The sequence below is a fragment of the Perissodus microlepis genome, chromosome 3 (assembly GCF_051167445.1).
Source record: "Perissodus microlepis isolate ML-2025 ecotype Zambia chromosome 3, ASM5116744v1, whole genome shotgun sequence".
Taxonomy (NCBI): domain Eukaryota; kingdom Metazoa; phylum Chordata; class Actinopteri; order Cichliformes; family Cichlidae; genus Perissodus; species Perissodus microlepis.
In genome coordinates this window covers 27,173,080-27,197,795 of record NC_140463.1, presented here as the reverse complement: position 1 = coordinate 27,197,795, position 24,716 = coordinate 27,173,080, and the positions used below count along the sequence as shown (strand labels likewise).

At 38.0% G+C, this 24,716-nt stretch overlaps 2 protein-coding genes across 2 annotated transcripts; one reads left to right on the top strand and one right to left on the bottom strand.

The window, feature by feature from the left end:
- Positions 1–412: 412 nt before the first annotated feature.
- LOC146390794 (kelch-like protein 33) lies at positions 413–10,233 on the bottom strand. Its single transcript, XM_084923812.1, has 6 exons — positions 9,509–10,233; positions 7,239–7,681; positions 6,131–6,373; positions 5,799–6,049; positions 1,271–1,441; positions 413–1,071 (listed from the first exon to the last, which is right to left on the bottom strand). Exons 1-6 carry the CDS (start codon positions 10,155–10,157, stop codon positions 543–545), a joined length of 2,286 nt encoding a protein of 761 aa, XP_084779938.1. The 5' UTR covers positions 10,158–10,233; the 3' UTR covers positions 413–542.
- Positions 10,234–12,611: 2,378 nt separating this feature from the next.
- Positions 12,612–24,656, top strand: slc12a10.1 (solute carrier family 12 member 10, tandem duplicate 1). The gene is made up of 27 exons (XM_084923810.1): positions 12,612–13,321; positions 13,580–13,736; positions 15,467–15,598; positions 15,727–15,802; positions 16,367–16,462; positions 16,687–16,826; positions 16,972–17,082; positions 17,188–17,299; positions 17,428–17,558; positions 17,652–17,736; positions 17,978–18,135; positions 18,328–18,435; positions 18,881–19,004; positions 19,132–19,233; positions 19,974–20,129; positions 20,297–20,396; positions 20,583–20,694; positions 20,835–20,969; positions 21,119–21,225; positions 21,446–21,528; positions 21,632–21,700; positions 22,163–22,267; positions 22,475–22,586; positions 22,911–22,997; positions 23,087–23,222; positions 23,377–23,444; positions 23,702–24,656. The coding sequence occupies exons 1-27, from the start codon at positions 13,140–13,142 to the stop codon at positions 23,838–23,840; spliced, it is 3,123 nt and encodes a 1,040-aa protein (XP_084779936.1). The 5' UTR covers positions 12,612–13,139; the 3' UTR covers positions 23,841–24,656.
- The last annotated feature ends 60 nt before the right edge of the window (positions 24,657–24,716 follow it).

Sequence of the window (24,716 nt, the reverse complement as noted above, 5' to 3'; positions counted from 1 at the left end):
TCTTATATAGCACTTTTCTACTGTAACTGAGCACTCTAAGCTTAGATAGAAAGCACTTTACACAACTTGCCTCATACAAGCAACTTTTTTTCTATGGTTTTTCTATGCAAGTGCTTTTTACCAAACATACACACCCATTCATGGAGAGAACAATGTTTAGAGTTAACAGTTAGTATATTGCACAAAGATATTTGGCATGCTGGAGCAGCCAGAGATCGAACCACCAACCTTCTGATTACTTCTACCAGTTAAGCTAGCGCCAACCTGTGTCAGAATTTTAAAAAAATGACAAAAGGCAAAAAAATATCTGATGGGCTTCAAGAGCCTTTATGGTTCATGGAAGGAATTAGTACCAAAATCTGCTTAACTTGACTAATGTGGTCCACACCTAACCTATTGTCTGCTTGCAAATGTAATCATTGTTGGATCACTTTAAATTGTTCTACTGTGCAATAGTCTGTTATCAGACTCCTGAGTTTCAAGAGCAGATTTGCATGTAACACTCTGAACCACTATAGAGAATCAACTACTACTTAAAGATTTTATTGATGATTAACCACGTCTGGGCATGGCAGTGAACAAGCTGCCAGATCAGTATATGGGTAGGGCATAGCACCCAGGTTTTCCCAACATTGCTCTCTAGGGTTATAGCAATGCACCCACTTGGTATCCCTTGCTGTGTTTGCTGAAGAACCTCCTACTACATACAATTTACCATCAAGTACAGTTCCTCCTGGTGATAGATGAGCTCGAGGCAGAGTGGGAAACAAGGACCAGGAGTCCTGAGTAGGGTCATACAGCTCACACAAGAGCTGATCTCCAAAGCCTATCCAGAGAGGCTGTAGCCCTCCAGCTACTACCAACCGCCTTCCTAAAGCTAACATTGTATGGCCAGCACGTCCTGCTCCCACGGTCATGGGTGATCTGGGAAAACAGCCACGGGAAGGATGGTAGCGCCACATAGATGAGAGGCAATGGTGATGGGAGTCAGAACCACCAGAAATATAGATCTGGCCATCCAGAACAGCTGCAGCATGGCCACAAACAGCTGTGTCCAGAGGGTGAGCCAGCCTGCAGGACAACAACAGCCAAATGAAAAGGATTTTTTTTTTTTTTTTTTTTGGGGGGGGGGGGGTTAGTCCCAGTAAGATAGACACAGAACTCTTAAACTACTAACCTTTTTATAGTGCTTCAAATACATTCTTCCTACAAGAGCTCAAGATATAAGATATCAATGAATAAAAAAAATGCCATAACTTAATGTATTCACCTCCAGGTGTTCTCCTCAGGACTGTAACATTCCACAGCATCGTGGTATTGATGGTCATTCCGATTTCCCCCAAGAGCAAAAACCTTCCCATCTAGGCACAGTGCGGAGAAGTAGTCCCGTTGATGCAACATATCAGGGAGCTGTTCCCATTTGCACTGTGTCAGGTCAAACCTAAGGGAAATGGGATTGTGCTTGTCATCAGTTAGGACTGAGCCAGCTGATACTAATTTGCACTAAGTGGCAGGATTGTTTTCTGATTGCCAGAGATGGAAAAAGTACAGATAGATATTCTGTACTTAGAAATTAGATAGATACTAACTGCCACGGTCCTGGGTCAGTGACCCAGTGTTTTGAGTTTTGCATTCTTATTGAACTTTGATTTTGTCTCTGTCTCCCCTGTCAGCTGTATCCCCTTGTCAAGTCCGCATCTATGTGATATGTTTCCTGTTTTACTTTGTCTGTGTCTCATGTCAGTGGGTCTAGTTTGGCCTCCCCTGTTCTTGTTGTGTTTGATTACTCCCAGCTGTGCTCTCCTCCTGTGTCCCATTCCCCCGTTATCCCCCTGTGTATTTTAGCCCTGTGTTTCACTCAGTAGGTGTCGTGTTGTCCCCTCATACTGTGTGTGTTTCCCTCCGTGCTCCTCGTCCCTAGTCTCTTGCCTCCAGGTTTCTTAGCATTTAGTTTTAGTCTCTAATTTTGGTTTGTTTTTGGAGTTCTGTCCTGTAACTGCAATAAAGCAGCCTCTTTGAGTTTACTCCTCTGAGTGTCCTGCATTTTGGGTCCTACATCCTGCTTGCCACAGCCGTTTCATGACACTAACAAATACGCCAGTAAAATTTGAAGTAATGAATCAACCTCTTTATTCTAGTAATAAAAGGGGGAAAGTACAGGCTATGAAATGTACTCAAAGTAGGAAAATACAGCAAAAGTCGTTTCTTATAGAAAAATTCTACCATCTGATTTTATGCAAAGGCAACTGAACCATATTAAAATTAAAATAAAATAATATTAGTACAAGAGAATGTAACTATTAGTCAAATCTAAACTCAAATTAATGTACTCATGTTTAATCTGTAATGTATGACACCAGCAGAAAGAAAGTAAAAAAAAATAACTATTTTTCTGTTGCCTTCATTGTATGTGTACTTTCCCTCCACACCTACACAGGAACATAGTACAATCAGTACAATCAGGGGTAAATTGAGATCTAGCATGTGGGGTAACCACAGTTTGCGGTGTAGTAGCTCAGCATGGGGAAAAGAATCGCAATACACAAGAGGTTTTAAGAGGACAACACACAAATTAAAAGGAAATTGGGGCGGGGCAAGACAGCAGTTTCACAAGATATCTTGACCTATTTCTATTTCCTATACTGACACTATACTGTATATTACCTTTATACAAGACTCTACAGGGAGTGCAGAATTATTAGGCAAGTTGTATTTTTGAGGAATAATTTTATTCTTGAACAACAACCATGTTCTCAATGAACCCAAAAAACTCATTAATATCAAAGCTGAATGTTTTTGGAAGTAGTTTTTAGTTTGTTTTCAGTTTTAGCTATTTTAGGGGGATATCTGTGTGTGCAGGTGACTATTACTGTGCATAATTATTAGGCAACTTAACAAAAAACAAATATATACCCATGTCAATTATTTATTTTTACCAGTGAAAGCAATATAACATCTCCACATACACAAATATACATTTCTGACATTCAAAAACAAAACAAAAACAAATCAGCGACCAATATAGCCACCTTTCTTTGCAAGGACACTCAAAAGCCTGCCATCCATGGATTCTGTCAGTGTTTTGATCTGTTCACCATCAACATTGCGTGCAGCAGCAACCACAGCCTCCCAGACACTGTTCAGAGAGGTGTACTGTTTTCCCTCCTTGTAAATCTCACATTTGCTGATGGACCACAGGTTCTCAATGGGGTTCAGATCAGGTGAACAAGGTGGCCATGTCATTAGTTTTTCTTCTTTTATACCCTTTCTTGCCAGCCACGCTGTGGAGTACTTGGACGCGTGTGATGGAGCATTGTCCTGCATGAAAATCATGTTTTTCTTGAAGGATGCAGACTTCTTCCTGTACCACTGCTTGAAGAAGGTGTCTTCCAGAAACTGGCAGTAGGACTGGGAGTTGAGCTTGACTCCATCCTCAACCCGAAAAGGCCCCACAAGCTCATCTTTGATGATACCAGCCCAAACCAGTACTCCACCTCCACCTTGCTGGCGTCTGAGTCGGACTGGAGCTCTCTGCCCTTTACCAATCCAGCCACGGGCCCATCCATCTGGCCCATCAAGACTCACTCTCATTTCATCAGTCCATAAAACCTTAGAAAAATCAGTCTTGAGATATTTCTTGGCGTTTCAGCTTGTGTGTCTTGTTCAGTGGTGGTCGTCTTTCAGCCTTTCTTACCTTGGCCATGTCTCTGAGTATTGCACACCTTGTGCTTTTGGGCACTCCAGTGATGTTGCAGCTCTGAAATATGGCCAAACTGGTGGCAAGTGGCATCTTGGCAGCTGCACGCTTGACTTTTCTCAGTTCATGGGCAGTTATTTTGCGCCTTGGTTTTTCCACACGCTTCTTGCGACCCTGTTGACTATTTTGAATGAAATGCTTGATTGTTCGATGATCACGCTTCAGCAGCTTTGCAATTTTGAGACTGCTGCATCCCTCTGCAAGATATCTCACTATTTTTGACTTTTCTGAGCCTGTCAAGTCCTTCTTTTGACCCATTTTGCCAAAGGAAAGGAAGTTGCCTAATAATTATGCACACCTGATATAGGGTGTTGATGTCATTAGACCACACCCCTTCTCATTACAGAGATGCACATCACCTAATATGCTTACTTGGTAGTAGGCTTTCGAGCCTATACAGCTTGGAGTAAGACAACATGCATGAAGAGGATGATGTGGACAAAATACTCATTTGCCTAATAATTCTGCACTCCCTGTATAAAGCTGGTATAATGGTGTAATTCAGTGACTTAATCTAAGCATTATCAGTGTAAATACAAATTAGTCTACTACACTTGATGTAACCTAATACTGACCAGCCCCTGTGCACCAATACAAATAAAGTGAATTCATAATAAATTCACCACATTGCTGGAAACTAACCCATTTACTGTGGACAACACCACCCAGTATTTTCATGCAACATTTGCATAACACAAAGTAACTATAGCTTAGTTTGTTTTGCAGGACATTTTGCAATATAAAAATACAAGATCTATTAAAGCAAATCTTCTATAGATCCAGTATGTGATTTGAAATTAATATTGCTTCACTGTCCTCCTTTTCTGTATTGCTAGCTAAATGCTCTGAAGTATTGAAGCCACAACAACACACCTGCACTCCTTCCAGCCCACTTTGAGTTCCCAGGATAAATGCTATGTTATACCACTGAACCTAAAGTAACCAGCCTGTTTTGAAAATGTAAGGAGTAGAAAGTAAAGTTCCGCATTATTACACAACCTAATTTATGAAAATCTGTGGTTTCTTGCATGTATGGATCGGATGGCTTGTTATTGACATCTGGTGAGAATTTCATCTCAATGGTAACGTGTAAAATACTTATTTTACCCACTCTCATGGTGCTGCATATATTCCATAGAAATTTTGGTTCACTGTGACATGATAGCGATAGTCCTGAGGTAGGCCGTGATGTTTAAACAATGCCCAAAGTGTGGAAAGAAATCTCAATCGTACCATTACACCACCCCTACTACCTGGCCAGCATGCAATGGACAATTAGGTCTGCAGAATGGATCATAGGCACTGATTTTCCCTCTATTCAGATCCTTTGAAGGTCCAGGGTTAGATAATGGGCATAAAACATCTTTGCAGAGCGCTCACATCCCTGAAGAACATTTATGCCCCTAGACTTCCCTCACTCTGATGAAATAATCCACTCATATCATTCAGTCATATGCATATTGCACTACTCAGTTTTGCACTATAGTTTGTATATTTTTCTAATTTCTAACTTGTTTTTTTTCTCACTTTTTATCTCTCTCTCTCTCTCTCTCTCTCTCTCTCTCTCTAAACTTGGGCAATTAACAATGATTCTGATTCAATACAGATCTGCCCAGACAACTGGACCTCACTGGATATTTCCTTTTTTGGGGGGTCTCTCTAGATGTGAATGTGCAGGAAAATCCCACTAGATCAGAAGGTTCTGAGAGTAAAAGACATGTAGTTGTAGTTACAGACTAAAAAGCTACATTTAACTAAATTTACACAGCAGTTACGCAAACATGCACACACATTTATGCAATTCATTCAAGGAGGAAGTTGCATAATGTATGAGTTCAGTGTTTGTGTGAGTCCCTTTAAAAAAAAATCTCTTCTGCCAACGACTGTGCTGTTGATGAGCTCTGAACTCAAACAAAGCTGTTAATATCTTGACAGTTTATATATCAAGCATGTGTACAACGTACAAGAAGAACTCTTTTGCAAAATCAACCACAAACACCTCTGATGTCTGTATGACATTTGTGATCCACACAACACTAACCTCACTGCTGACTTGAGGATGTCCAGTGCTCCATAGTATTTGCGTCCTCCCAACACATACAGTTTGTTGTTCAAGAGACAGACACAGTGTCTGAATCGCGCAGGTTCAGGAAACTTTGCAAATGGTTTCCATTCTATGCGCCTTCTTAAACCGGGCCCACGGTGAAACTGTTGAGCAAACCACAGGGTCTGGCTGGGAACCCTCTTCATGAATTCATCATCAACAGTGTCCCCACCTACCAAAACCAGGACCTAAAGAAAAGTGGTAATATTGCTTAAACGGACATAGCTTTAATTGAATTCCAAACATCAGTGAAGTAAAAGAGTATCAACCTGGTTTTTGGTGCGAGGATGATATTTAGGCCCTCTGTAATCCCCTTCAATGAGACTTTGGAGGGCTCCCAGTGTTTTCCTTGCACCAGGGCTCCTGAGTAAGATGGTGCAACTAAGGGCCTCCTGAAGTTCAGCATAGCTGAAGAGTGTGATCCGAACATGAAGGAGCAGGCTGGACAGGCATTGGAGTCTCTCTTTAGGGTTGTCTTCCACCCAGCTCACTACTGCCTTGAACACCACCATCTAATTATAAAGAAGAGAAATGCTTTAGAAATATTATGTAACAAAATAAACAATAAATTGCATAAATAGCCTGTGATTACTACTCCAACTGTCCTTAAGAAAGTCATGGAGAAAATCTATTCATTTTAAATTTGAGTTAATAATTTATATTTTTTTCACATATACAAACTGAATATTTTCAGTTACAACTACTGAATGCTGCACTTTGGATGGTGTACAATTGTGAGCAATGTCACCTACACAACATTTTGTGAGCAATACATTAGGCTAATTGTATTTTCTCTGCCATTTGTAAGTACAAAGAATTAATATTTTAATGGTCAAACTTTGCAGTTATAAAGTATGTAAAGACCCCCAAAACAGCACTGAATATAAATGTGTCTTATTTCAATTTTTTGTTCCTTTAAATAAGGCTGTTGAACTGTAAGCAGAAGTAACACATTAGCTGTGAAGCTAAAAGCCTATAAGCTACTGCATGTTTCTGGTACTGCCACAGGTTTCTTCCTTTTAAAAAGGAGTTTTTCCTTCACACTGTCTCCAAGCACTTGCTCAAAGGAGACCGTTTCATTGTTGTTATCTCCCTTTTGTTATTACTATCACAGGATCTTTACCTTACAATATAAATTGTTTTGAAGTGATTGTTACTGTGATTTTATGCTATATAAATAAAAATGAAATGAATTACAAACCCTTGCATTGCACATGGATAACAGCTGTTATCCCTGGCATTACCTTTGGAACAGATAAAATGATTGAGAAATTAAAAAAAAAAAGTTAGATATGATAGACAAAAGGAGGAACACATCATGAGAAATTTAAGCTAAACACAAAAAGAATGACTGACCACCAGAAATAAAAATACTACCTCACTCTCTACAGACAAGGAGTCCTTCTTAAGAAGCTTGTCAAGGAGGTGAAAGGGAATATCCTTGAACTTTTCCCCATAAGAGACGCACTGGAAGTGGGCTGCAATATACTCCTCGGCTGCCTGCGCTAGCTGGACCAGCCCGTAGGTCTCAGCCATGACCAGCACATCTAGACATGTGCTTTCATCCATTCTGTCCTGCAGGAACTCAATGCACAGCGACAGCGCCCCCTCCAGCTGGAACTGAAGCATTGCATCTGTAAGCTCCCAAATCCGACTCCAGTTCAGTCTGAGCTGACCGGTGTAGATGAAATAGAGCATGGATTCAATCACCCAAGACGACACACCTCGCAGGCACACGACTTCCTGGCAAGACTCCCGTAACCCTCCGCACAGCAATGCCCGGAAATAGTCCCCAGCTGCTGCTAACACCACACGATGTGCTGAGAAAAGTCAGAAGATGATAAAAAGTCACAGAGAAAGATGCGGATAAAGTAGAAAAAGACACAAGGTAAGCAAACGTTTCTAACTCCACCTAGTGTTAGCATACTGGAAATGCATTTCCAGTTTACTTTCTCCTTCAAAACAACAGTGGGTGATCATTTTCTGTTTATGTCATGCTTTTTTTTGTCTTTTTTTTCTTTTTACAGCAGCACATGTCTGGTCAGCATGTGTCACCAAGAAATGACATATTTTTAGCTAAAAAAATTCCTATATTAGTAAATGACATGATTTTGTGTATATATTTACTTTGTGTTGACATTATTGACATTCCATTTCTCTTACCTGCATAAACAACAGCTGACTGTCACACTATGCACTATTCTGGGAAAATAATTCTAGGAAATCTACAGGTTTGTGGAGGAGCGTGAAGTACAGTCACCCTTTCTGTGAATGTGATTATCATGAGTAAAATAGTTGCACGCCAGCTACAGTTGTGGTCAGAATTTTACACACATTCATCATGTACATAAATGTCATAGCAATTTAGGACTTTTATATGATTTATTTGAACTGTTCTTTTTCCAGGGTGGAACGATTGTGCAGCATGCGTCTTTAGTGACTCAAGGAAAAAAGAACTTGGTGCACAAGTTTGAATTTATTTTAGATTTATTTCGGATATAATACAACAGTACAATATACTGTGTTGTATACTGTTCAGATATACATTTCAGAGTGTACAGATAATGCCACTGCTTTCAGTACAACTACACTGACTGACTACTACAGTTAATAGATTTTACATACAAAACATACATTCATCTTCATACACAATATACTTTTTTTTACACATACAACACCCCATGTTATATGCTATAAAACAGTACTTTTAAGTAATGCTTTAAATGGAGTGTTGTAACCTAAAGCCCTGAGCTCAACCCTACTGACAATAATTAAAAGCCAGGTCTCAAACCAGCTAATTTGATTGATGTCTACCACTTCTGTTGAGAAGAGTGGTCAAATATCCAAAAAGAATTATGCCAGAAACATAAAAGAAAATCCAAAATAATTTAATTTAATTCATGACAGACATATGATATACAATGATTCCACTCTGGGAAAAGATCAGTTCAAAGAAATCATTAAAAACTCCCAAATTATCATGACATGCAAACCCATAATGAGTTCATGGAAACTTTTGACCACAATTGTATGAAATGTGACCAGATCTAAGAACAGTATTTGTTTCTCTTTTAATGATCACAATAAAAATGGAGGGCAGTATGCATTTGCAGATCTGAAATAAATGCTTTGGGAATTTTCTTGTAACTATTTATTTAAAACAATCTAAATCTTTTCAAAGCACTATAATTGAAAACTGTTTAAAAGAAAAACTTTAATGCCAGTATGAACGTATGGAACTTAAGTTGAAAAGTAACATACTCTAGTTTCTGGGGATTTTCCTTTTGAGCATGTGACTAAAAGCAGTCCCAGCTCTAATTCTAATTCTAGATGTTTCATTGTTGGGTGTTAAGAGATTAAACCTTGTTCCGGTCATATTACCCTACATCATAATCTCGAAAGCTACACTGGTCAGCTAGTGGACATTCCTCATAGATTACTTTTCATTTGTTACCACTGTAAAGTCATGTAAAGTCATATATGATCCCTGTCTCAGTCTTCTATTTTGAAACATATCCCTACCAATACAAATCTGCTGTAATACCATCCAAGTACTCTTGGGTCATGATTTATATAGCTATGTTCATATGCCATTTTAGCCTTTTTTCCTAATTGGGATGTCCAAGAGCACTGTGTTTGGGCCTCACCTGAATATTTCTCTCCAGTCTCTGCTTGTATTGTGACATCACATCCTTCTCCTCTCTTCCACATGTCTTTGATGATAGCCAAGCTCTTCTCTCTCTCTTTTGCAGCAGAAGTTTTGATCTTTGATATGCAACTTTCTTTCAGCCTCTCCATCTGGAGACATTGAGAAGCATTTAAAACCTCCTCAATTACCCGCTCTTCACTCAAGTCCATGGCCACATGTCCACAATATGCAAACTCCATGATAGCCCTTAACCCAACTGGTGTCAAACATTGTGCAATTTCTCCCACTCCAAGCCCTGGCATTTCTTTTGAACCTAAAAATGCATTTGGGGTTTGACTGATAGCTGCTAGAACAAGCCGGTGAGCTTGGAAGGATTTTCCTTGAAGGATAAAGGTGCAGTCCAGGAGTAATTCTTCCTTGCAAAGGTTGTGTAAGTGAGTGAAGAGTCTGTCTGAGTGTGAAGAGAAGTTGTAAGAGATAAGACCAGAATTCTCTGAGAGACATGAAGAAAGGCCGTGAGGAGTTTCTTGAGCTTTAGACTCTGGTATATGCTTTGGTGTTTGAAGAATAGTTTTTGAGCTTTCTTTTATGCCACTGTTGTCCACATGTGTTGCAATTTCTCTTCCGCTTGCTCCACTTCTTCTCATAATGTCTTCCTGTGTGCACTGTCACCTTATAGACTTGTTTGTGTCAGAGCAGACCGCCAGATGTTTACATTCAACGTGCACTGTACAAAGAGAGAAAAGGCAGAACAGCGAGAGTCAGGATAAGTCAGTAATAAAGACACTAGAAAAGTGTGACTACTCTATTCCTGGAAATGCCACTGTACTTATTCACTTTAACATTAGATATGCATCAATTGCCCTCATGACCTCTCAAGTGTCTTTTACGCAAAGAAAACACAACCTAGCCTAAAAAAAAGTGTCAATATTATCATCATGACAAACTTTTAAGTTCAGGAGGCCACTTATTAGCAATGCTGTAATACACGAATGTGTCAAGACACAAACATCTGTCTCTTGCACCTGTTCACAGAGTTCAACATGTAACAACTTACAGTTCATTTTGACAGTAAACGTCCTCGTAAGAACAATTTCCCACGAGATATTAGAAATACCAGCAGCATACGACTTATTGTAATTTTGTACTAAGACGAGTCTTGCTTGATTACAATTGGTTAATATCTTATTTTAGATTAAGACTCTGCATAGGCACCTACCTTGCTTTTCCTTTAGCAGTGTGGGTGGAACAAGTGACTTTGACCAGTGGCATTGTGAGCATGTGGGGCGCACAAGGCACTAGAGCAGGTTTAATTATAGCATGGCACTGACACTATAAAGACTACACTACAAGAAGTTTCCAGTACGCTCAGGAACTGCCTGCTTAAAAAAGTTCAACATGGAGTGAAGTATTTTTGAAGTATTACATGAAGGGACTAAAGGTGAAAAAGAAGACTGAGAAGATAGTATTGCCCAAATACCTCAAATAACAACAATAACACAGCCATTACTGCTGTGTCTAAAGTCTGACAAAGCATTAATGAGTATAAATAAAACACTCTCTCACTATGTCCAGCGTACGTTTTTTAAATTGTGCTCAAAGTAACATCAGGAAAATCTATTAACCCAAAAAACAATAATATTTGTTTCATTATGTGTTTAATTCAGTTTTTAACATCCATGTTGAAAAGTTGTTACACAAGAGAATGAGAGAGAAGAAGAGTTCCTGAAAACGTTTTTAGTGCAGTCATTGTGAAAGTTCCTTCCTGTGCATTATTGACACTGATAGCTGATGAAAAGCATGTAGGCTGAGTCACAGATCAGCTGTGTTACTCATCTTGAAACGTATTAACTTTGTTATGTTAGTTCTACAGTTATTATTTTAAATAACACAGTTATTTATAACTTTTTTTGCAAACAAAATTAAAATCAGGTTTTTAGCTCTTTGTTTTTGGAAATAAAGATTTTTATTGGAAATAAAAAAATGTATTTCCTGTAGAAAATATCATTGGTAGGGTACTTTGTTACCTAATGTTTTTGCTTTTTTTAAATTCTTTCTTTTTTCTCTACATCTGATTAGATAAAAGCCAGAAGAGCATTCAAAAAGTATTCTATGACACATATTTCCATTTTAAAAATATTTTCATCTTTAGTTGCTTCAGCAGAACCCAATTACTCTCCTGTTACTCCACACTCTGCTTCTGCCTGAAACTCAGGTTTCTTATGCTGTATAACCAAGTGTTTTCTAAGAGCACAGGTACTAGAACCTGATATTGAAAATGGATAACAGTAGAGGTTAAGGTATTGAGAAGTATTTGAAAAACAAATATTATTATAATAACAACAATCTGTTAATTTTTATCCAAAGCCCAATATAATAACTTATTTGTGTTTCAGATGACACAACTCAGATAAACATTTATGGTGTGTGTGTGTGTGTGTGTGTGTGTGTGTGTGTGTGTGTGTGTAGGCAAGAAAATTAGTGTATGTGTGTGAGTTTTTGCCTGAAAGGAGGGGGATGAGGTAAATGGGAGGGGATGTCACCTACCTCACTGACAGTATAAATTCCAATTATTTCACTGTGAAATGAACAAAGGCTGATTTTCCCTCTTCATTCAACAAGCAAAGAAAGGCACTGTAAGTACTGCTTTTGGTTTAACATTTTCTATAAAGGAGTTACATTTTTTTAGATGTATAAGTTATTATGTCAAAGGTTTAACAACATTTAATATTCATTCTAATGTGTACTTTTGTGAGTTTTAATACTAAACTAAACATCATTGAAAACAACTATTTTCTCCTTTGACACATAATCCATCAGTCGAAATGATTTCTGCACATATGATCTGTAATTTACATGATACTTTTACCAGTACTTCATTGTAATATATTGTAGCTAGTATAATATTTCAACCACATTTGAGAATATATTTATATGGGAAATGAATTCCAATAATAATGACAAAATACTAACATGAGTTAAGAATATTCTGCTTTGGTGAAGGTTATTTCTTATCCAGGTTCATATCCTTTAGAAATAAGACATTAGCACACACTGATGTTGCATTGATAACTGAACTATTATGAGAGTAATTACTCAAATGAGCTTCTTTTGTAAGGGTGAATCATTATCTGTACTCACCCACTGCACAAAATTACATCTAATCCTGCTGAATTTTTCTTACAAGCTTTTTATATTCACAATAAGATAACTTTAATTTCTCAGTTTTCAGTATTTTCATTAAGATGTTGGTTCAGGGATAAATAAAATGACTATAGCATGTGTTGCTTTTTGTACCAAAACGACAGAGAATTAATACCTTATTCTACCCTGCATGCCATATATGCCTAGAATAAGACAATTGGTACAAAGTGCTAAGCTGAAAAGGTTAATTTAGTTTTTCAATTTTCTTTATTGAACACAAAGCTAAAGATAAAATCAAATGATTCAAATATAAATGTTGATAATATTTGGTACAAAAGAATATTATCAATTATAAACTCCCATTTTGAGTGTCTGTTGAAAAATAGAAAACAGAAAATCACACACATTTAAATCTTGTTAACAAATATGAATCAGCACTTCTAACTGCTCTCCATATTGTTCCAAAGGATTTAATTGGTCTTTTAATGGGACAGTTCATATCCAAAAGTCCCATAGTGGGTCAAGGTACTCGCCACCATGTCCAGTTCTCAGTTGGTGAAGAAGGACCTCCCAGGTACTCTTCACACCATTTTGAGACCAACAACAGAAGAGAAGGTGCAAGCCACCAAATTCCTCCAGCGATCATTATCTCAGAGGAGGGTTCAAGGTTTGTGTTATCAACTTGTGTCTATTTTTATTTTCCACCTCAGCATAATTTCCTCATCATTCCATTCTGCTGTTTGAAAAAAATGGAACTTGCAAAATTATAATAATAATAAAAAAAAGATTTTCAGGAAGGAAGGAAGGAGAAATTATTAGAATCTAATGTCCATTAAAGGAACTAAAGCCTACCATCATAGATATGTTTTCCGCATTTACTAATCTTTGCTATAGTTTCTCAATTCACATGTTTTCCCTCTAACAGTACATCAGAGCAGCGGGACTCAAGAATAGAGCTGCGGAGATCTTCCTTCTATAGCACCATAGACCTGCTGCCACAGCTGGAGCACTATGCCAGCACGCTGCCACACCAGCAGGCAAGGAGCAGACCTTCCCTGGAGGTTCTCCGCAAAGCATTCGATGTGAGTTTTCCACTTCTGGGAGCATTTTCTCATTGCTGCTGTCTTTTAAGAATCGCGTATTGACAGTAACACCACCTGGGGGAATTAACCCCCCTAGGAAATGAAATGTTTGGCCTCTACAAACAGTGAAATGATTCTCACAGGTCTGAAAAACACAGTAGGCAAGGGATATCATTTTACGGTAAAGTTGTTAATACAAAAACTTATTTATTTATTTATTTATTTTATTTATTTATTTATTTTGTGATGATTATTAATGAGAAATAAGTGAAACTTTTAACAAAACTGGACATACACTTTCAACAGGGCTTTGGACTAAGCCCTGCCTCTGAGGCAAGTTAGTAAAGAATTGTTATAGTGTTTACCAGTCCTGCAGGGACTGTGGAAGTAGTATTAGTCAACACACATGCCTTCTGCAAACAAAAGGTAAATGACCGAAAACCTGTACAATAAAAAATTTGTGAATGGGCGGGCACCACAAGGGAGGCCACGCTACTACCCAACTAAAACATTGTCTGCAAAAAGCAGAGACGAGATCCTGAGGCCAACAAAGCAGATGTCTTTTGCCTCATAACCTAGAAAATCTGTCCAATAAAATTATGCTCAGAATTGATGATAAAGGACAGCCCTGAGGATGTCCAAAACCCTCCGAGTTACTGCTGGCAATGCAACAGGCCAAATGCCCCACACTCCCAAAGCACTTCCCAGAGAATCCCGTGAGGGACATGGTCAAATGGAACCAACACACCTCATTCAAATGCCACAGAGCAAACACTTTTTTCTATGCTTAAGTGTTTTCTATCTAAGACTCAGACACATTCATATAGAACTTGGGGTTCAGTATTTTTCCCAAGGATACTTTGGCTTGTAGGCTGGAGCAGCCAGGGATTGAACATCAACCTTTCCAATTAGCAGATGACCTGCTGGGTCGGCAACCCTGCGTCCAAGGGTGCCTTGGTGTCATGTGCAGTTTTCATTATTCCAGTGGAACAATAGATGCCCGAGGTGGGGCACCATCCAACATTCTGCTCAGTAAAAACTGGGCTTTCTGAACTGTTCAACGTATAATCACAAGCGATGTGGTAATACAATTAAAAAATCAATCATCAACCCTGCAACGTAGGATGTCCTAATGACATGTGCATGCATGGACACCCTTATGGGTGACATAACAATAACAGCAACAGAACATCACTTGGAGTCAGATCAGGCAATCTGTTCTTCCCAATCATGGCACTTCAGGCCCCCCTTTCATTAACAATGTAAGCGTACAAGCCTCCCAGTAGAACAATGAAGTCCCCAGTTGGGGCACCCTTCAGCATCTCACCAGTGAATGCTGAGACTGTCCTTCACCACATAAGCACAAATGACAGCCAGGAGCTATGGAGAAACAACTCCCACTGTCCACTGGGGAAAGCCCCAACATACAAGCAGCACACCAGGGTGTACCTACCCCTGCCTGCCGTATATTACTGAGGCAACTACAGATTGGAACAGAGTACAGCCCCACTCCACCAGAGTGGCACCAGAGTCCAAGATGTACATTGAGCTGAGTCTGAATATGTCTAGCCAGTATCTCTCAACCTCACACGCTACCTCAGACTCTTTACCCATTTAAGAGGCGATGTTCCATGTCCCATGAGCCAGCCTTAATAGGAATCAGAATACCAGGGCCTCTGCCCTCAACTTCTGGTCGATACACAATGTACTATTTTCTATACTATTTTCAGGAAGTGGAGGGAGGAAACACCAACACCGATCCAGGAGCTTGTGACATTTCGGCCACAGATGCTGGAAGTGAAGAGGCTCAAGGTTCTGAGGAGAAAGCTCCTGCTAGATTTGGCTGGGTTGTTGGAGTTATGGTAAGTAAAACTTCTGGGTCTTTGCATCCACTGGTCCTATAGAAAGTTTAAAAATACACAAAATAATTGATCTTGATCACTCTTAAGATCTGTTAATTAAAAACATATTACTTTTATTTTGGTCACAGGTTCGTTGTATGCTTAATATTTGGGGAGTAATCCTGTTCCTCCGCCTGTCCTGGATCACTTCTCAGGCAGGCATTTGTGAGTAATCAGTTCATTTGCTCCTCCATTTGTTCAGTTCTTTTCCTTTTGCTTTCATTTTCTTGTAAAAATTCCCCACGCCTGTTCATATAGTCTTATCTCTGGGTCATGTTGATTTAGTTAGTTTCTTAATCATATCAACATGAGCACATTGTTCGTAGAGCTTTATCATAGGAAAGCGTGAAAGTTTGAAAAGAAGGGAAAAAAATGATATCTAAATATTGACAAATGAAGTCAAGTATAGTAACTTCACCAGGAAATGAAAATATGGGATTGGGAGAAATGCTAGTTTCCTTGTTTGAAAAGTGAGCTGTTTTTTAAAGTGCTGACTATGTGTGAGTCTGCTTGGTTTTTTTTTAGCACACAGTTGCTACATTTATTCACTGGGATGAATAAATGTAAGTAAAGTAATTTTTAAATTGCTGTATTTTAAAGGCAGCATAGAGGGTCTATTATATCGCTGAGTATTAAAGTACATATTCTAAAATATATACACTAGATATGGATTTGCATGTAAGGTAAATGTGATTTTAATGAGTCCTAACTTTATTCTTCTTACGTTAGTGTTGACCTGGCTTATTATCCTGATATCTGTGACGGTGACCTCAGTAACTGCCCTCTCCATCTCTGCCATTGCCACTAATGGGAGGGTGATCTCAGGTTAGTCACTGTTCAAAGTAGGAAATCAGACAAATAAACCTTATATACAGTTTGAATCTGAAAATATGAGAATACTTGGGACACCTTTAAAAAATGGTTGGGCCTTTTAAGACTGGAAATCTGCAGCTGAGCTCAGAATTGTAATTTTTCAAATGTGTATGTAGGATCTAGCATTGTATTTAGGATATGTTCTAACAATCTTGTTTGTCTGAAATAATTTGCAGGTGGGGCATATTTCATGATCTCCCGCACTCTGGGTCCAGAAATTGGAGGACCAATTGGGGTGGTTTTTTCCTTTGCCAATGCTTTGGCTTGTGCACTCAATACTGTTGGTTTTGCAGAGGTGGCCTGTGATCTAATGCGGGTAAAATGTATTGAAAGTGCTTTGTGGTATTAAATGGATGGTAGATTTGTTTTTGTAATAGAAGATGTCATATTATATATAATGTAAATAATATTTCATACTAAAATGCTATGCAAAGGAACCTAAATTTGGTTAATTGATGTAGGAGTTTGGTGTTGTCATGGTTGATTCAATCAACGATGTCCGTATTGTGGGCGTGATCACTGTTACGGTTCTTCTGCTGATTTCATTGGCTGGAATGGAGTGGGAGTCTAAGGTGAGCACATTTTGATATTCAACATGACAGCTGTACTTGGACAAAGTTTTGTCTCTTAACAACTCCTCTTCCTTTTTGATTTCTTTATTTGTCTTTTTCTCTCAGACCCAGATTTTGTTCTTCTTAGTTCTTCTGGTTTCATTATCCAACTACTTTGTGGGCACATTTATTCCTCCCAATATAGAAAAGCAGGCACAGGGTATCTTTGGATACCGCAGTAAGTTTAGGTTTCTCTCAACAATCTATAGTCTTAAAAACCACATCGAATAATTGATTTTTTTGTTTCTTCCATCTTTCTTTCCTTCTTTCATAACTTCCTAATATTGTACCTGGCATGTTTTCCAGCTGAGATCTTCTTAGAAAACCTGACACCAAACTGGAGAGGAAATGAAGCCAACTTTTTCCAGATGTTTGCCATTTTCTTTCCCTCTGCTATTGGCATCCTGTCTGGTGCCAACATCTCTGGAGACCTTAAAGTATGAGGGAAATAAAAGAGAAATGCTCCTTAAAGGAAATATATGAATGCATCATTTCATAATGTTTTATATTAATTGTATTTCCTATCTCAGGACCCTGCTACTGCTATCCCCAAAGGCACCCTCATGGCTATTTTTTGGACTACTATCAGCTATTTAATGATCTCTGTCACAGTCGGTAAGTTACCCAGTACATACGTATTTGATCTAAATAGGTATAAATAATTTAATTAATACAAGACAGAGGCTGAAGGTGTTTAACCTGGCACTCTATAAGTTATAAAGCTGGAGACTTGTTATCTGAAACAGGTTTCCGGTGGTAGCACAAACTGAGATCAATACAGCCTTTAGGATTGGGAGTAAATAAATTTTCATGGTTATCCATGAAAATTATATTAAAATCTGTACTTTTCCTCTAGCATCATGTGTAGTGAGAGACGCTTCTGGAAATATGACTGATATCCTGACCGGAAATCTCACTGATGGTTGTGTGGGCCTTGGATGTAAAATGGGCTGGAACTTCACAGATTGTATACAGCAGAAGAATTGCAAATATGGTCTGGCCAAGAATTCAAAGGTACTAGTTCATTCAGTTAGCCACATTTATTTTCTTTTTTTTCTCCTTTTTGTTATTGGGAAGAAAGACACTAAACCAAACAAAAGCACATTTTTGGTTAAATCTTTAACTCTTTGTCAATATTCCTGCTATATTCATTGTATTTAAAACTTTATTCTGGTTTGTCTTATGTTTAATGATGACTCAAACCAGGTCTTGGGCCAGGTTTCTGGTTTCTACTACCTCATCACTGCTGGGGTATTTGCAGCCAGCTTGTCCTCTGCACTTGGATTTCTTGTCTCTGCCCCTAAAGTCTTTCAGGTGAGAAATCCATTAACTTTTTTCCTATTGCATTCATCATGCATTCATTTGCACTTTTATTGATGAACAAAATATGAATCCATTATTATAATTTCAATGTACCTAATATTGCTGTATTAGAGACCAGTTTACTCTCTTTTTGACACAATAATGGGCACATTTTGAATCTACTAATGATTTAGTTATAATGAATGATTTTTAAAGTCACTTGCAGTATAAAGGAAACGATTAATAAGGTAAACTAAAGCGGAACAAGCAAACAGCATGATCTCATGTAGCTTTAAAATCATTGCTCAAGTGTATTCACATTTTAAAGGAGCAAAAACATGGAGGACAGTTAAAAAGTCAGCTATCATCTCATAGCTCAAATGTTTGATTAATGAAAGTTTGTATAAATATAGTAAAGTCTCACTTTTTTGTTTATGTTTCATGTTCTCTCTATCAGTGTCTGTGCAAAGACAACTTATACCCATACATTGGGTTCTTTGCAAAGGGTTATGGGAAAAATGATGAGCCGCTCCGGGCTTATGTGCTATGCTACATCATTGCTGTGGCCTTCATTCTCATTGGTGGGTGTGATCAACATGGCTAACACATTTTCACCTCTTATTAATGTTGTGATTCCCATATAAAATGTCTTGTCAGCTCTAAATTTGTAGTGTGGTTTTAAATACTCTCTCATCTGTGTCATTACAGCGGAGCTGAACACCATTGCAGCTCTGATCTCCAACTTCTTCCTGTGTTCCTACAGCCTTATAAACTTTAGCTGCTTTCATGCTTCAATCACCAACTCCCCAGGTGAGTAACATATTCAGTAATTAAGCTATACTCAATATTAAACACGTTCACATTAAACCATTAGTTTTGGTAATTTCTAAGGTTTAGTACATTTTGTTCAGTCACACTAATAAGAGAGTTTGCTACTCTATAAAAGCATGTGACAGCCAGATTTTCCACAGTTTAGCATGCGCACAAATGCCCACATACACAACCACCACTCACCAGTTTATTCCTGCTTGGCCCCAAAATTAAACAGACCCCCATTATGAGGTCGGAAGAAAAAACAAATTGTTTATATGCAGCTTAGTGTGGAAAAGAGTCATCCATCTGACTTCAGTGAAAACTCATATTGCTCCTATAACCAGTAATGGTAAGACAAGGTTTTATGTAACTTTCAAATCAATTCTACCAAAATTGTATTTATCATACCAAGTTATATTGGAGAAATCTCCGTACACAGAGGTCCACATAGATCTAACCCGCTGTGAGATTAAATGCATGACAGTTCTGTAGTTAAAATTTTGGCAAGAGAGTCAATGTGTTTTTATTTTGACAAAATCAACTACGTACAATTCAAAGCTCCATAACATTTAACAGCAGGTTGCTGGTAATGCCTAAAAAACAAACACAAGAAATCCTACATAATGTAAATGTAGGCCATAATGGGTGGACATTGGGATCAGAGTTTTGGCCATGTAGCATTACAAAGTCTGCCCTGTGCCACTTCATAATCCTTTTCTCACTGACTCCTCCTGTAGGTTGGAGGCCCTCATTTCACTACTACAGTAAATGGACGGCTCTGTTTGGAGCAGTGATATCTGTGGTTCTGATGTTCCTGTTTACCTGGTGGGCTGCTCTAATCACCTTCTGTATAATCTTCTTTTTGTTTGGATACATCAACTACAATAAACCAAGTGAGTCAAAAACCACAAGTTTTTGAGCGTAAGTTGGAACTGAGCAGTACTTTGGTTAGAATAACATGCCTCAGATTCATAAATAGAATAGACTGCATCAAAGTGTACTTTACACTTCTTTTTTTGTTTTTTGCATTTCTCATGTAAGTGTCTTTTGAAATCAACAGAGGTAAATTGGGGTTCGTCAGTCCAAGCAGGCACATACAACATGGCTTTGTCATACTCTGTCTCACTTACTGGTGTGGAGGATCACGTCAAGAATTTTAGGTGAGTGATCTAAAATTTCAGTTTAACAAGTCAAAGCTTTTCATGAAACATGCACGAGTGCTAAAGTCTATAAGTGTACTCGTTAATGCTCTTTTCTAATAGTATTAATAGATTTTAGTTTCGAATTTATATTTACTGGATTTCATCCGGGAGCTTCCTCTTTGATCCCTAATGTCTTTTTTTCAGACCACAGTGTCTAGTCCTCACTGGACCTCCAAACCAGCGACCTGCACTGGTGGATTTTGTTGGCTCATTCACAAAACATATAAGTCTTATGATCTGTGGCGATATTATCATGGTGAGACATCCACTCAGCTTTTTCTACAAGAAAACAAAATAAATTATTAGCATTCTTGTGGTAAAATAGCCACACCAAACACTTTTTAGAGTTATCCTTTGTTGTAATTGGATATGTAAGTTCCTGAGTTCCTTTTCCAGGAGCCTGAGAGGCAGACACGACCACAAGATGCTACAGATCAGCTAGTTAAATGGATGAACAAGAGGAAAGTGCGTTCGTTTTATACTCCATTTACAGCTGAGAGCCTCAGAACTGGAGCTCGATACTTAATGCAGGTATTTAGTTAATATTGTTGTGGTGTAATGTGACTTTAAATGCCCCGAAAGTTACCAACAAATTATTAATATTACTATTAGCATGTTTCTGCCATTAGAACTAGTTTGTATACTTACCTGTACCTGGCTTTTATGCTTTTTGTTCAAAGGCCTCTGGTCTTGGCAAGCTGAAGCCCAACACTCTGGTCCTTGGCTTCAAGTCAAACTGGAGGGAGAGTTCACCTGAAAGCATTGAAGATTACATTAACACCATATAGTAAGATGGTCCTTTAATGGTGCATTTAATAGATATGAAATCATGTATTTGCTTGTGGATTTTTAATTAGTATTGCTATTTTATTTATTTTTTATTATGTGTGTATTTTTACTGTCTTTGTAAGGCAGTATAAAATATAGTATTTATAAAAAAGCCTAAAGAATAGTTGCAATAGAACAAAGTCTTCTCAACTTACTCATCTTCTCTTGCTTTTCTTCAGTGATACATTTGATGCCAACTTCTGTTTGTGTATCTTGAGGATGATGGACGGGCTGGACATCTCTGACCAGTTTGATTGTGAAGGTCTGATGAGTATAAATAAGTAGAACATTCTCTAAGTGCTTAACAGCAACATGATACATTTGTGGCAGTGGTTGACAACATATTTTTCTTTTCTTTTTTTTAGTAAACCAGGGCTTTGAGCTTGATGAATCTGCTGAAAATTATGACCATCAGTCTCCAGACAGGGAATCGGGTAAGAGCTACTTGTGTGCATAGGTACATATTAGATTACTGTACCAAGTCACGTTAAATTTCAAGTCAGAATCTGTAAATCATAACTACTGTGATTGCAACTAAAGTACGGGAAGGGATTTTTCTTAGAACTGAAAAGGATATCGGATTTAAATACGATTTCCACTCTGTAATTTCAAAACTGACCCTAATAAAGTGAGTGATCTATTTATGATTACATTTCTTAAAGTTCAAGATTAAAGTTTTAAATTGATTTAATTTGACTAAAGTACCTCTAATGGATTGTTCCCTTCCTAAATTAATATGCACTGCAATGGTGCTTAGGATAATATGTGAGAGGATGAGGACAGTGAACAAGAAATCATTATTGCACTGGCACACCCTAGATTGCATTATAACTTTCTAATTATTAAGTCAGTAATCACTGCCCACACATAACACAAGTTTTCTCTTGTGTTTGCAGCTGATGACGTGTCCGACAACAGCAACAGTGATCAAATCAAAACAGTGTTTCAGAACACCCAGGGGAAAAAGTCTATCGATGTCTACTGGATAGCAGATGATGGAGGTGAGCCCACAGAAGTGCTTTTCTTTCTTTTTTTTCCCCCTGTCCTGTCCTGCCCGGCAGCGTAGCAATAAATAAACAAACAAACAACGGAAAAAAAAGTCAAAGGAGTCTCTTCAGTTTATTCTTCTAATAAATAAACAAAAAAATAAATAAATTTGAGTTAGCCTGGTTTTCTTAGCTGCTGTCATGCTCTTCTTCTATTTTCAGGACTGACTTTACTGGTACCTTACCTGATCACCAGGAGAAAGCATTGGCGTAACTGTAAGATCAGGGTTTTCATCGTCGGAGATGAACAAAACATGGACGGAGGCCGTAATGAGTAGGTTTACTGTGTTTCGCCCGGCGGGAAGTGTTGGCTTTTGCATTGGCAAAATTTGTGGTTATCAAGATGAATTCAGAATTACTCTTTTCCTCTAAGAACTGAAAATGTTCAGTTTGATGATTTTACAACAGACAACAAATTTGGAATTATTTATTTATTTATTGTTTTTTCAAAAGAAATTAAATGTAGGTTTTCATGCAGTTTGATATGTCTGTGTTTGGATGTAATTCTTTCAGACCCTTTGGTGTTTCTGGACATACTAGGAAATGGTGCTTTATGATTTCTGGAACTTGAGAACTTGTGGACTGTTGTGTGTTTCAGAATGATTGCTCTGCTGAAGCGCTTTCGTCTACATTTCAGTGACGTTATTGTCATGACAGACAGTGAAAAGCGCCCTCAAGCCAAGAAGTATGTCGGAAAAAAGTTGCAATTACCACCACAAGGCACACCTATGTGAATGTGTTTTTTTTCTTCATAGCAGTTGTTTTGCTTTGCAGCATGACTAGGTTTGTGGACAGTGTCGCCCCCTTCAGGCTGCATGATGAACAGCAGACAGGCGTCACAGATCAGGAGCTAAGACAGAGAGAACCATGGAAAATATCTGATAAAGAGTTTGAGGCCTTCAAACAAAAGGTGTGTGTGTGTGTGTGTGTGTGTGTGTGTGTGTGTGTGTGTGTGTGTGTGTGCATAGATACATTTTAAATGTATCTATGCCTTATGATTGTGTAATATCCCCACATTATGTGACACTAAGTCAGTTTCTTACTTGTATTTCCTTTATTTACAGTCTGAGAGAAAAGTAAGGCTGAATGAAATCATCCGCAGGAATTCACAACATACTGCCCTTGTGCTTGTGTGAGTACACGGTTTATATCGCAATTCATATTTAATAGAAATCAAAGTTAGTTAGGATCTCCCATTTCCCTCATAGCCCCCATATTTATATGTACACAGTTTACTAAAATCATCATGCTTTAGGATTTAACTAATATTGCACTGAAAATATAAATCTATTAGTATCCTGCTACCCATCTTGTAGCAGACTTTGTTCTTGTTTTACTCTCCCTGCTTATGTAATTGTTATTTAATGATTTTTTTTCTTCCCCACGTAGGAGTCTTCCTGTGCCACACAGTGACTGCCCCAGTGCTCTTTACATGGCCTGGCTGGATACTCTCACCTGTGGCCTTCATTGCCCTGCAGTGCTCATACGAGGAAACCAGCAAAATGTCCTTACTTTCTACTGCCAGTAAATTGTATTTTATTGTGAGTCAGTCATGGAGGACTATTTTTAAGAGTCACAAAACTAAAAAATTCAAGACTTAGAAGTGAAAAAAAAAACAAGACAGAGAGAGTGCAATATTTGCCAAATTAGGGTTTAACAAATCTGGTGAATAATAAGGAGACAAATCTTAAAATTAAGATAGACACATGTTACATGAATGATTCTGAGAAGGTCATTGTAAGTACTCTCCCCTAATACAAGTGAATATCACCGTATCTCAACCCAAGCAAGAACATTTTGGAAGCCACCACTTTTATCAAACTGCTAAAGGAGGTGACATCTTTTGGAAAAATTATGTCCATCCCATCAGGAGAGTCCCAAAGGCTGAATTACAGGTCTTCTGGTAACAAAGAAATGAATCCAAGACCTTGATAATGTTTAACTGAACATATATTTGAAACAAAACTGTCTTGTTTTAGCAAGCTAGTTACTAAGTCATTTGTGAAAAATGTAGTATGAAGTATAAAACAACTGCTGACAATTTTAGTGAGTAACAAAAGAAAGTAGCATCCAGTGCTAATGTAAATTGAACAGAGAAGAATATTAGACTTAGTGGACTCTTTTACAGTCCACCACTGATGGGTAGGGAAACCTTTTGCTCTTTATGGTTAAACTTGTACTACATAACCACCAACTTTGTTGTTAACACACGATAATGTAACCATGTTTGAAAACTGAGACACAAATTGTTGATTTGAAAGTGATAATTGTAAGTAAATTTAAATTAGTAATACATTTAGACTTTACATTGTATTCACTATATTTGTCAATATCTTTTACATTTATATTTGTTTGCTTAATCTGTGATGTGTTTTGTAGAATATTAAATTATGTATAAACTCTT

Bases quoted from the DNA above. Each gene is read 5' to 3' on its own strand.
- LOC146390794 (XM_084923812.1), bottom strand. From the start codon at position 10,157: ATGAGAAGAAGTGGAGCAAGCGGAAGAGAAATTGCAACACATGTGGAC. The intron at 7,682-9,508 runs GTGAGGCCCAAA...GACTTTTCTCAG, and splicing joins GACTGGAGAGAAATATTCAG to CACATCGTGTGGTGTTAGCA. The intron at 6,050-6,130 runs GTTGATACTCTT...ACTTTTCTTTAG, and splicing joins ATCCTCGCACCAAAAACCAG to GTCCTGGTTTTGGTAGGTGG.
- slc12a10.1 (XM_084923810.1), top strand. From the start codon at position 13,140: ATGGGACAGTTCATATCCAAAAGTCCCATAGTGGGTCAAGGTACTCGC. The intron at 17,559-17,651 runs GTATGAGGGAAA...TTCCTATCTCAG, and splicing joins ACATCTCTGGAGACCTTAAA to GACCCTGCTACTGCTATCCC. The intron at 23,445-23,701 runs GTGAGTACACGG...TTCCCCACGTAG, and splicing joins CATACTGCCCTTGTGCTTGT to GAGTCTTCCTGTGCCACACA.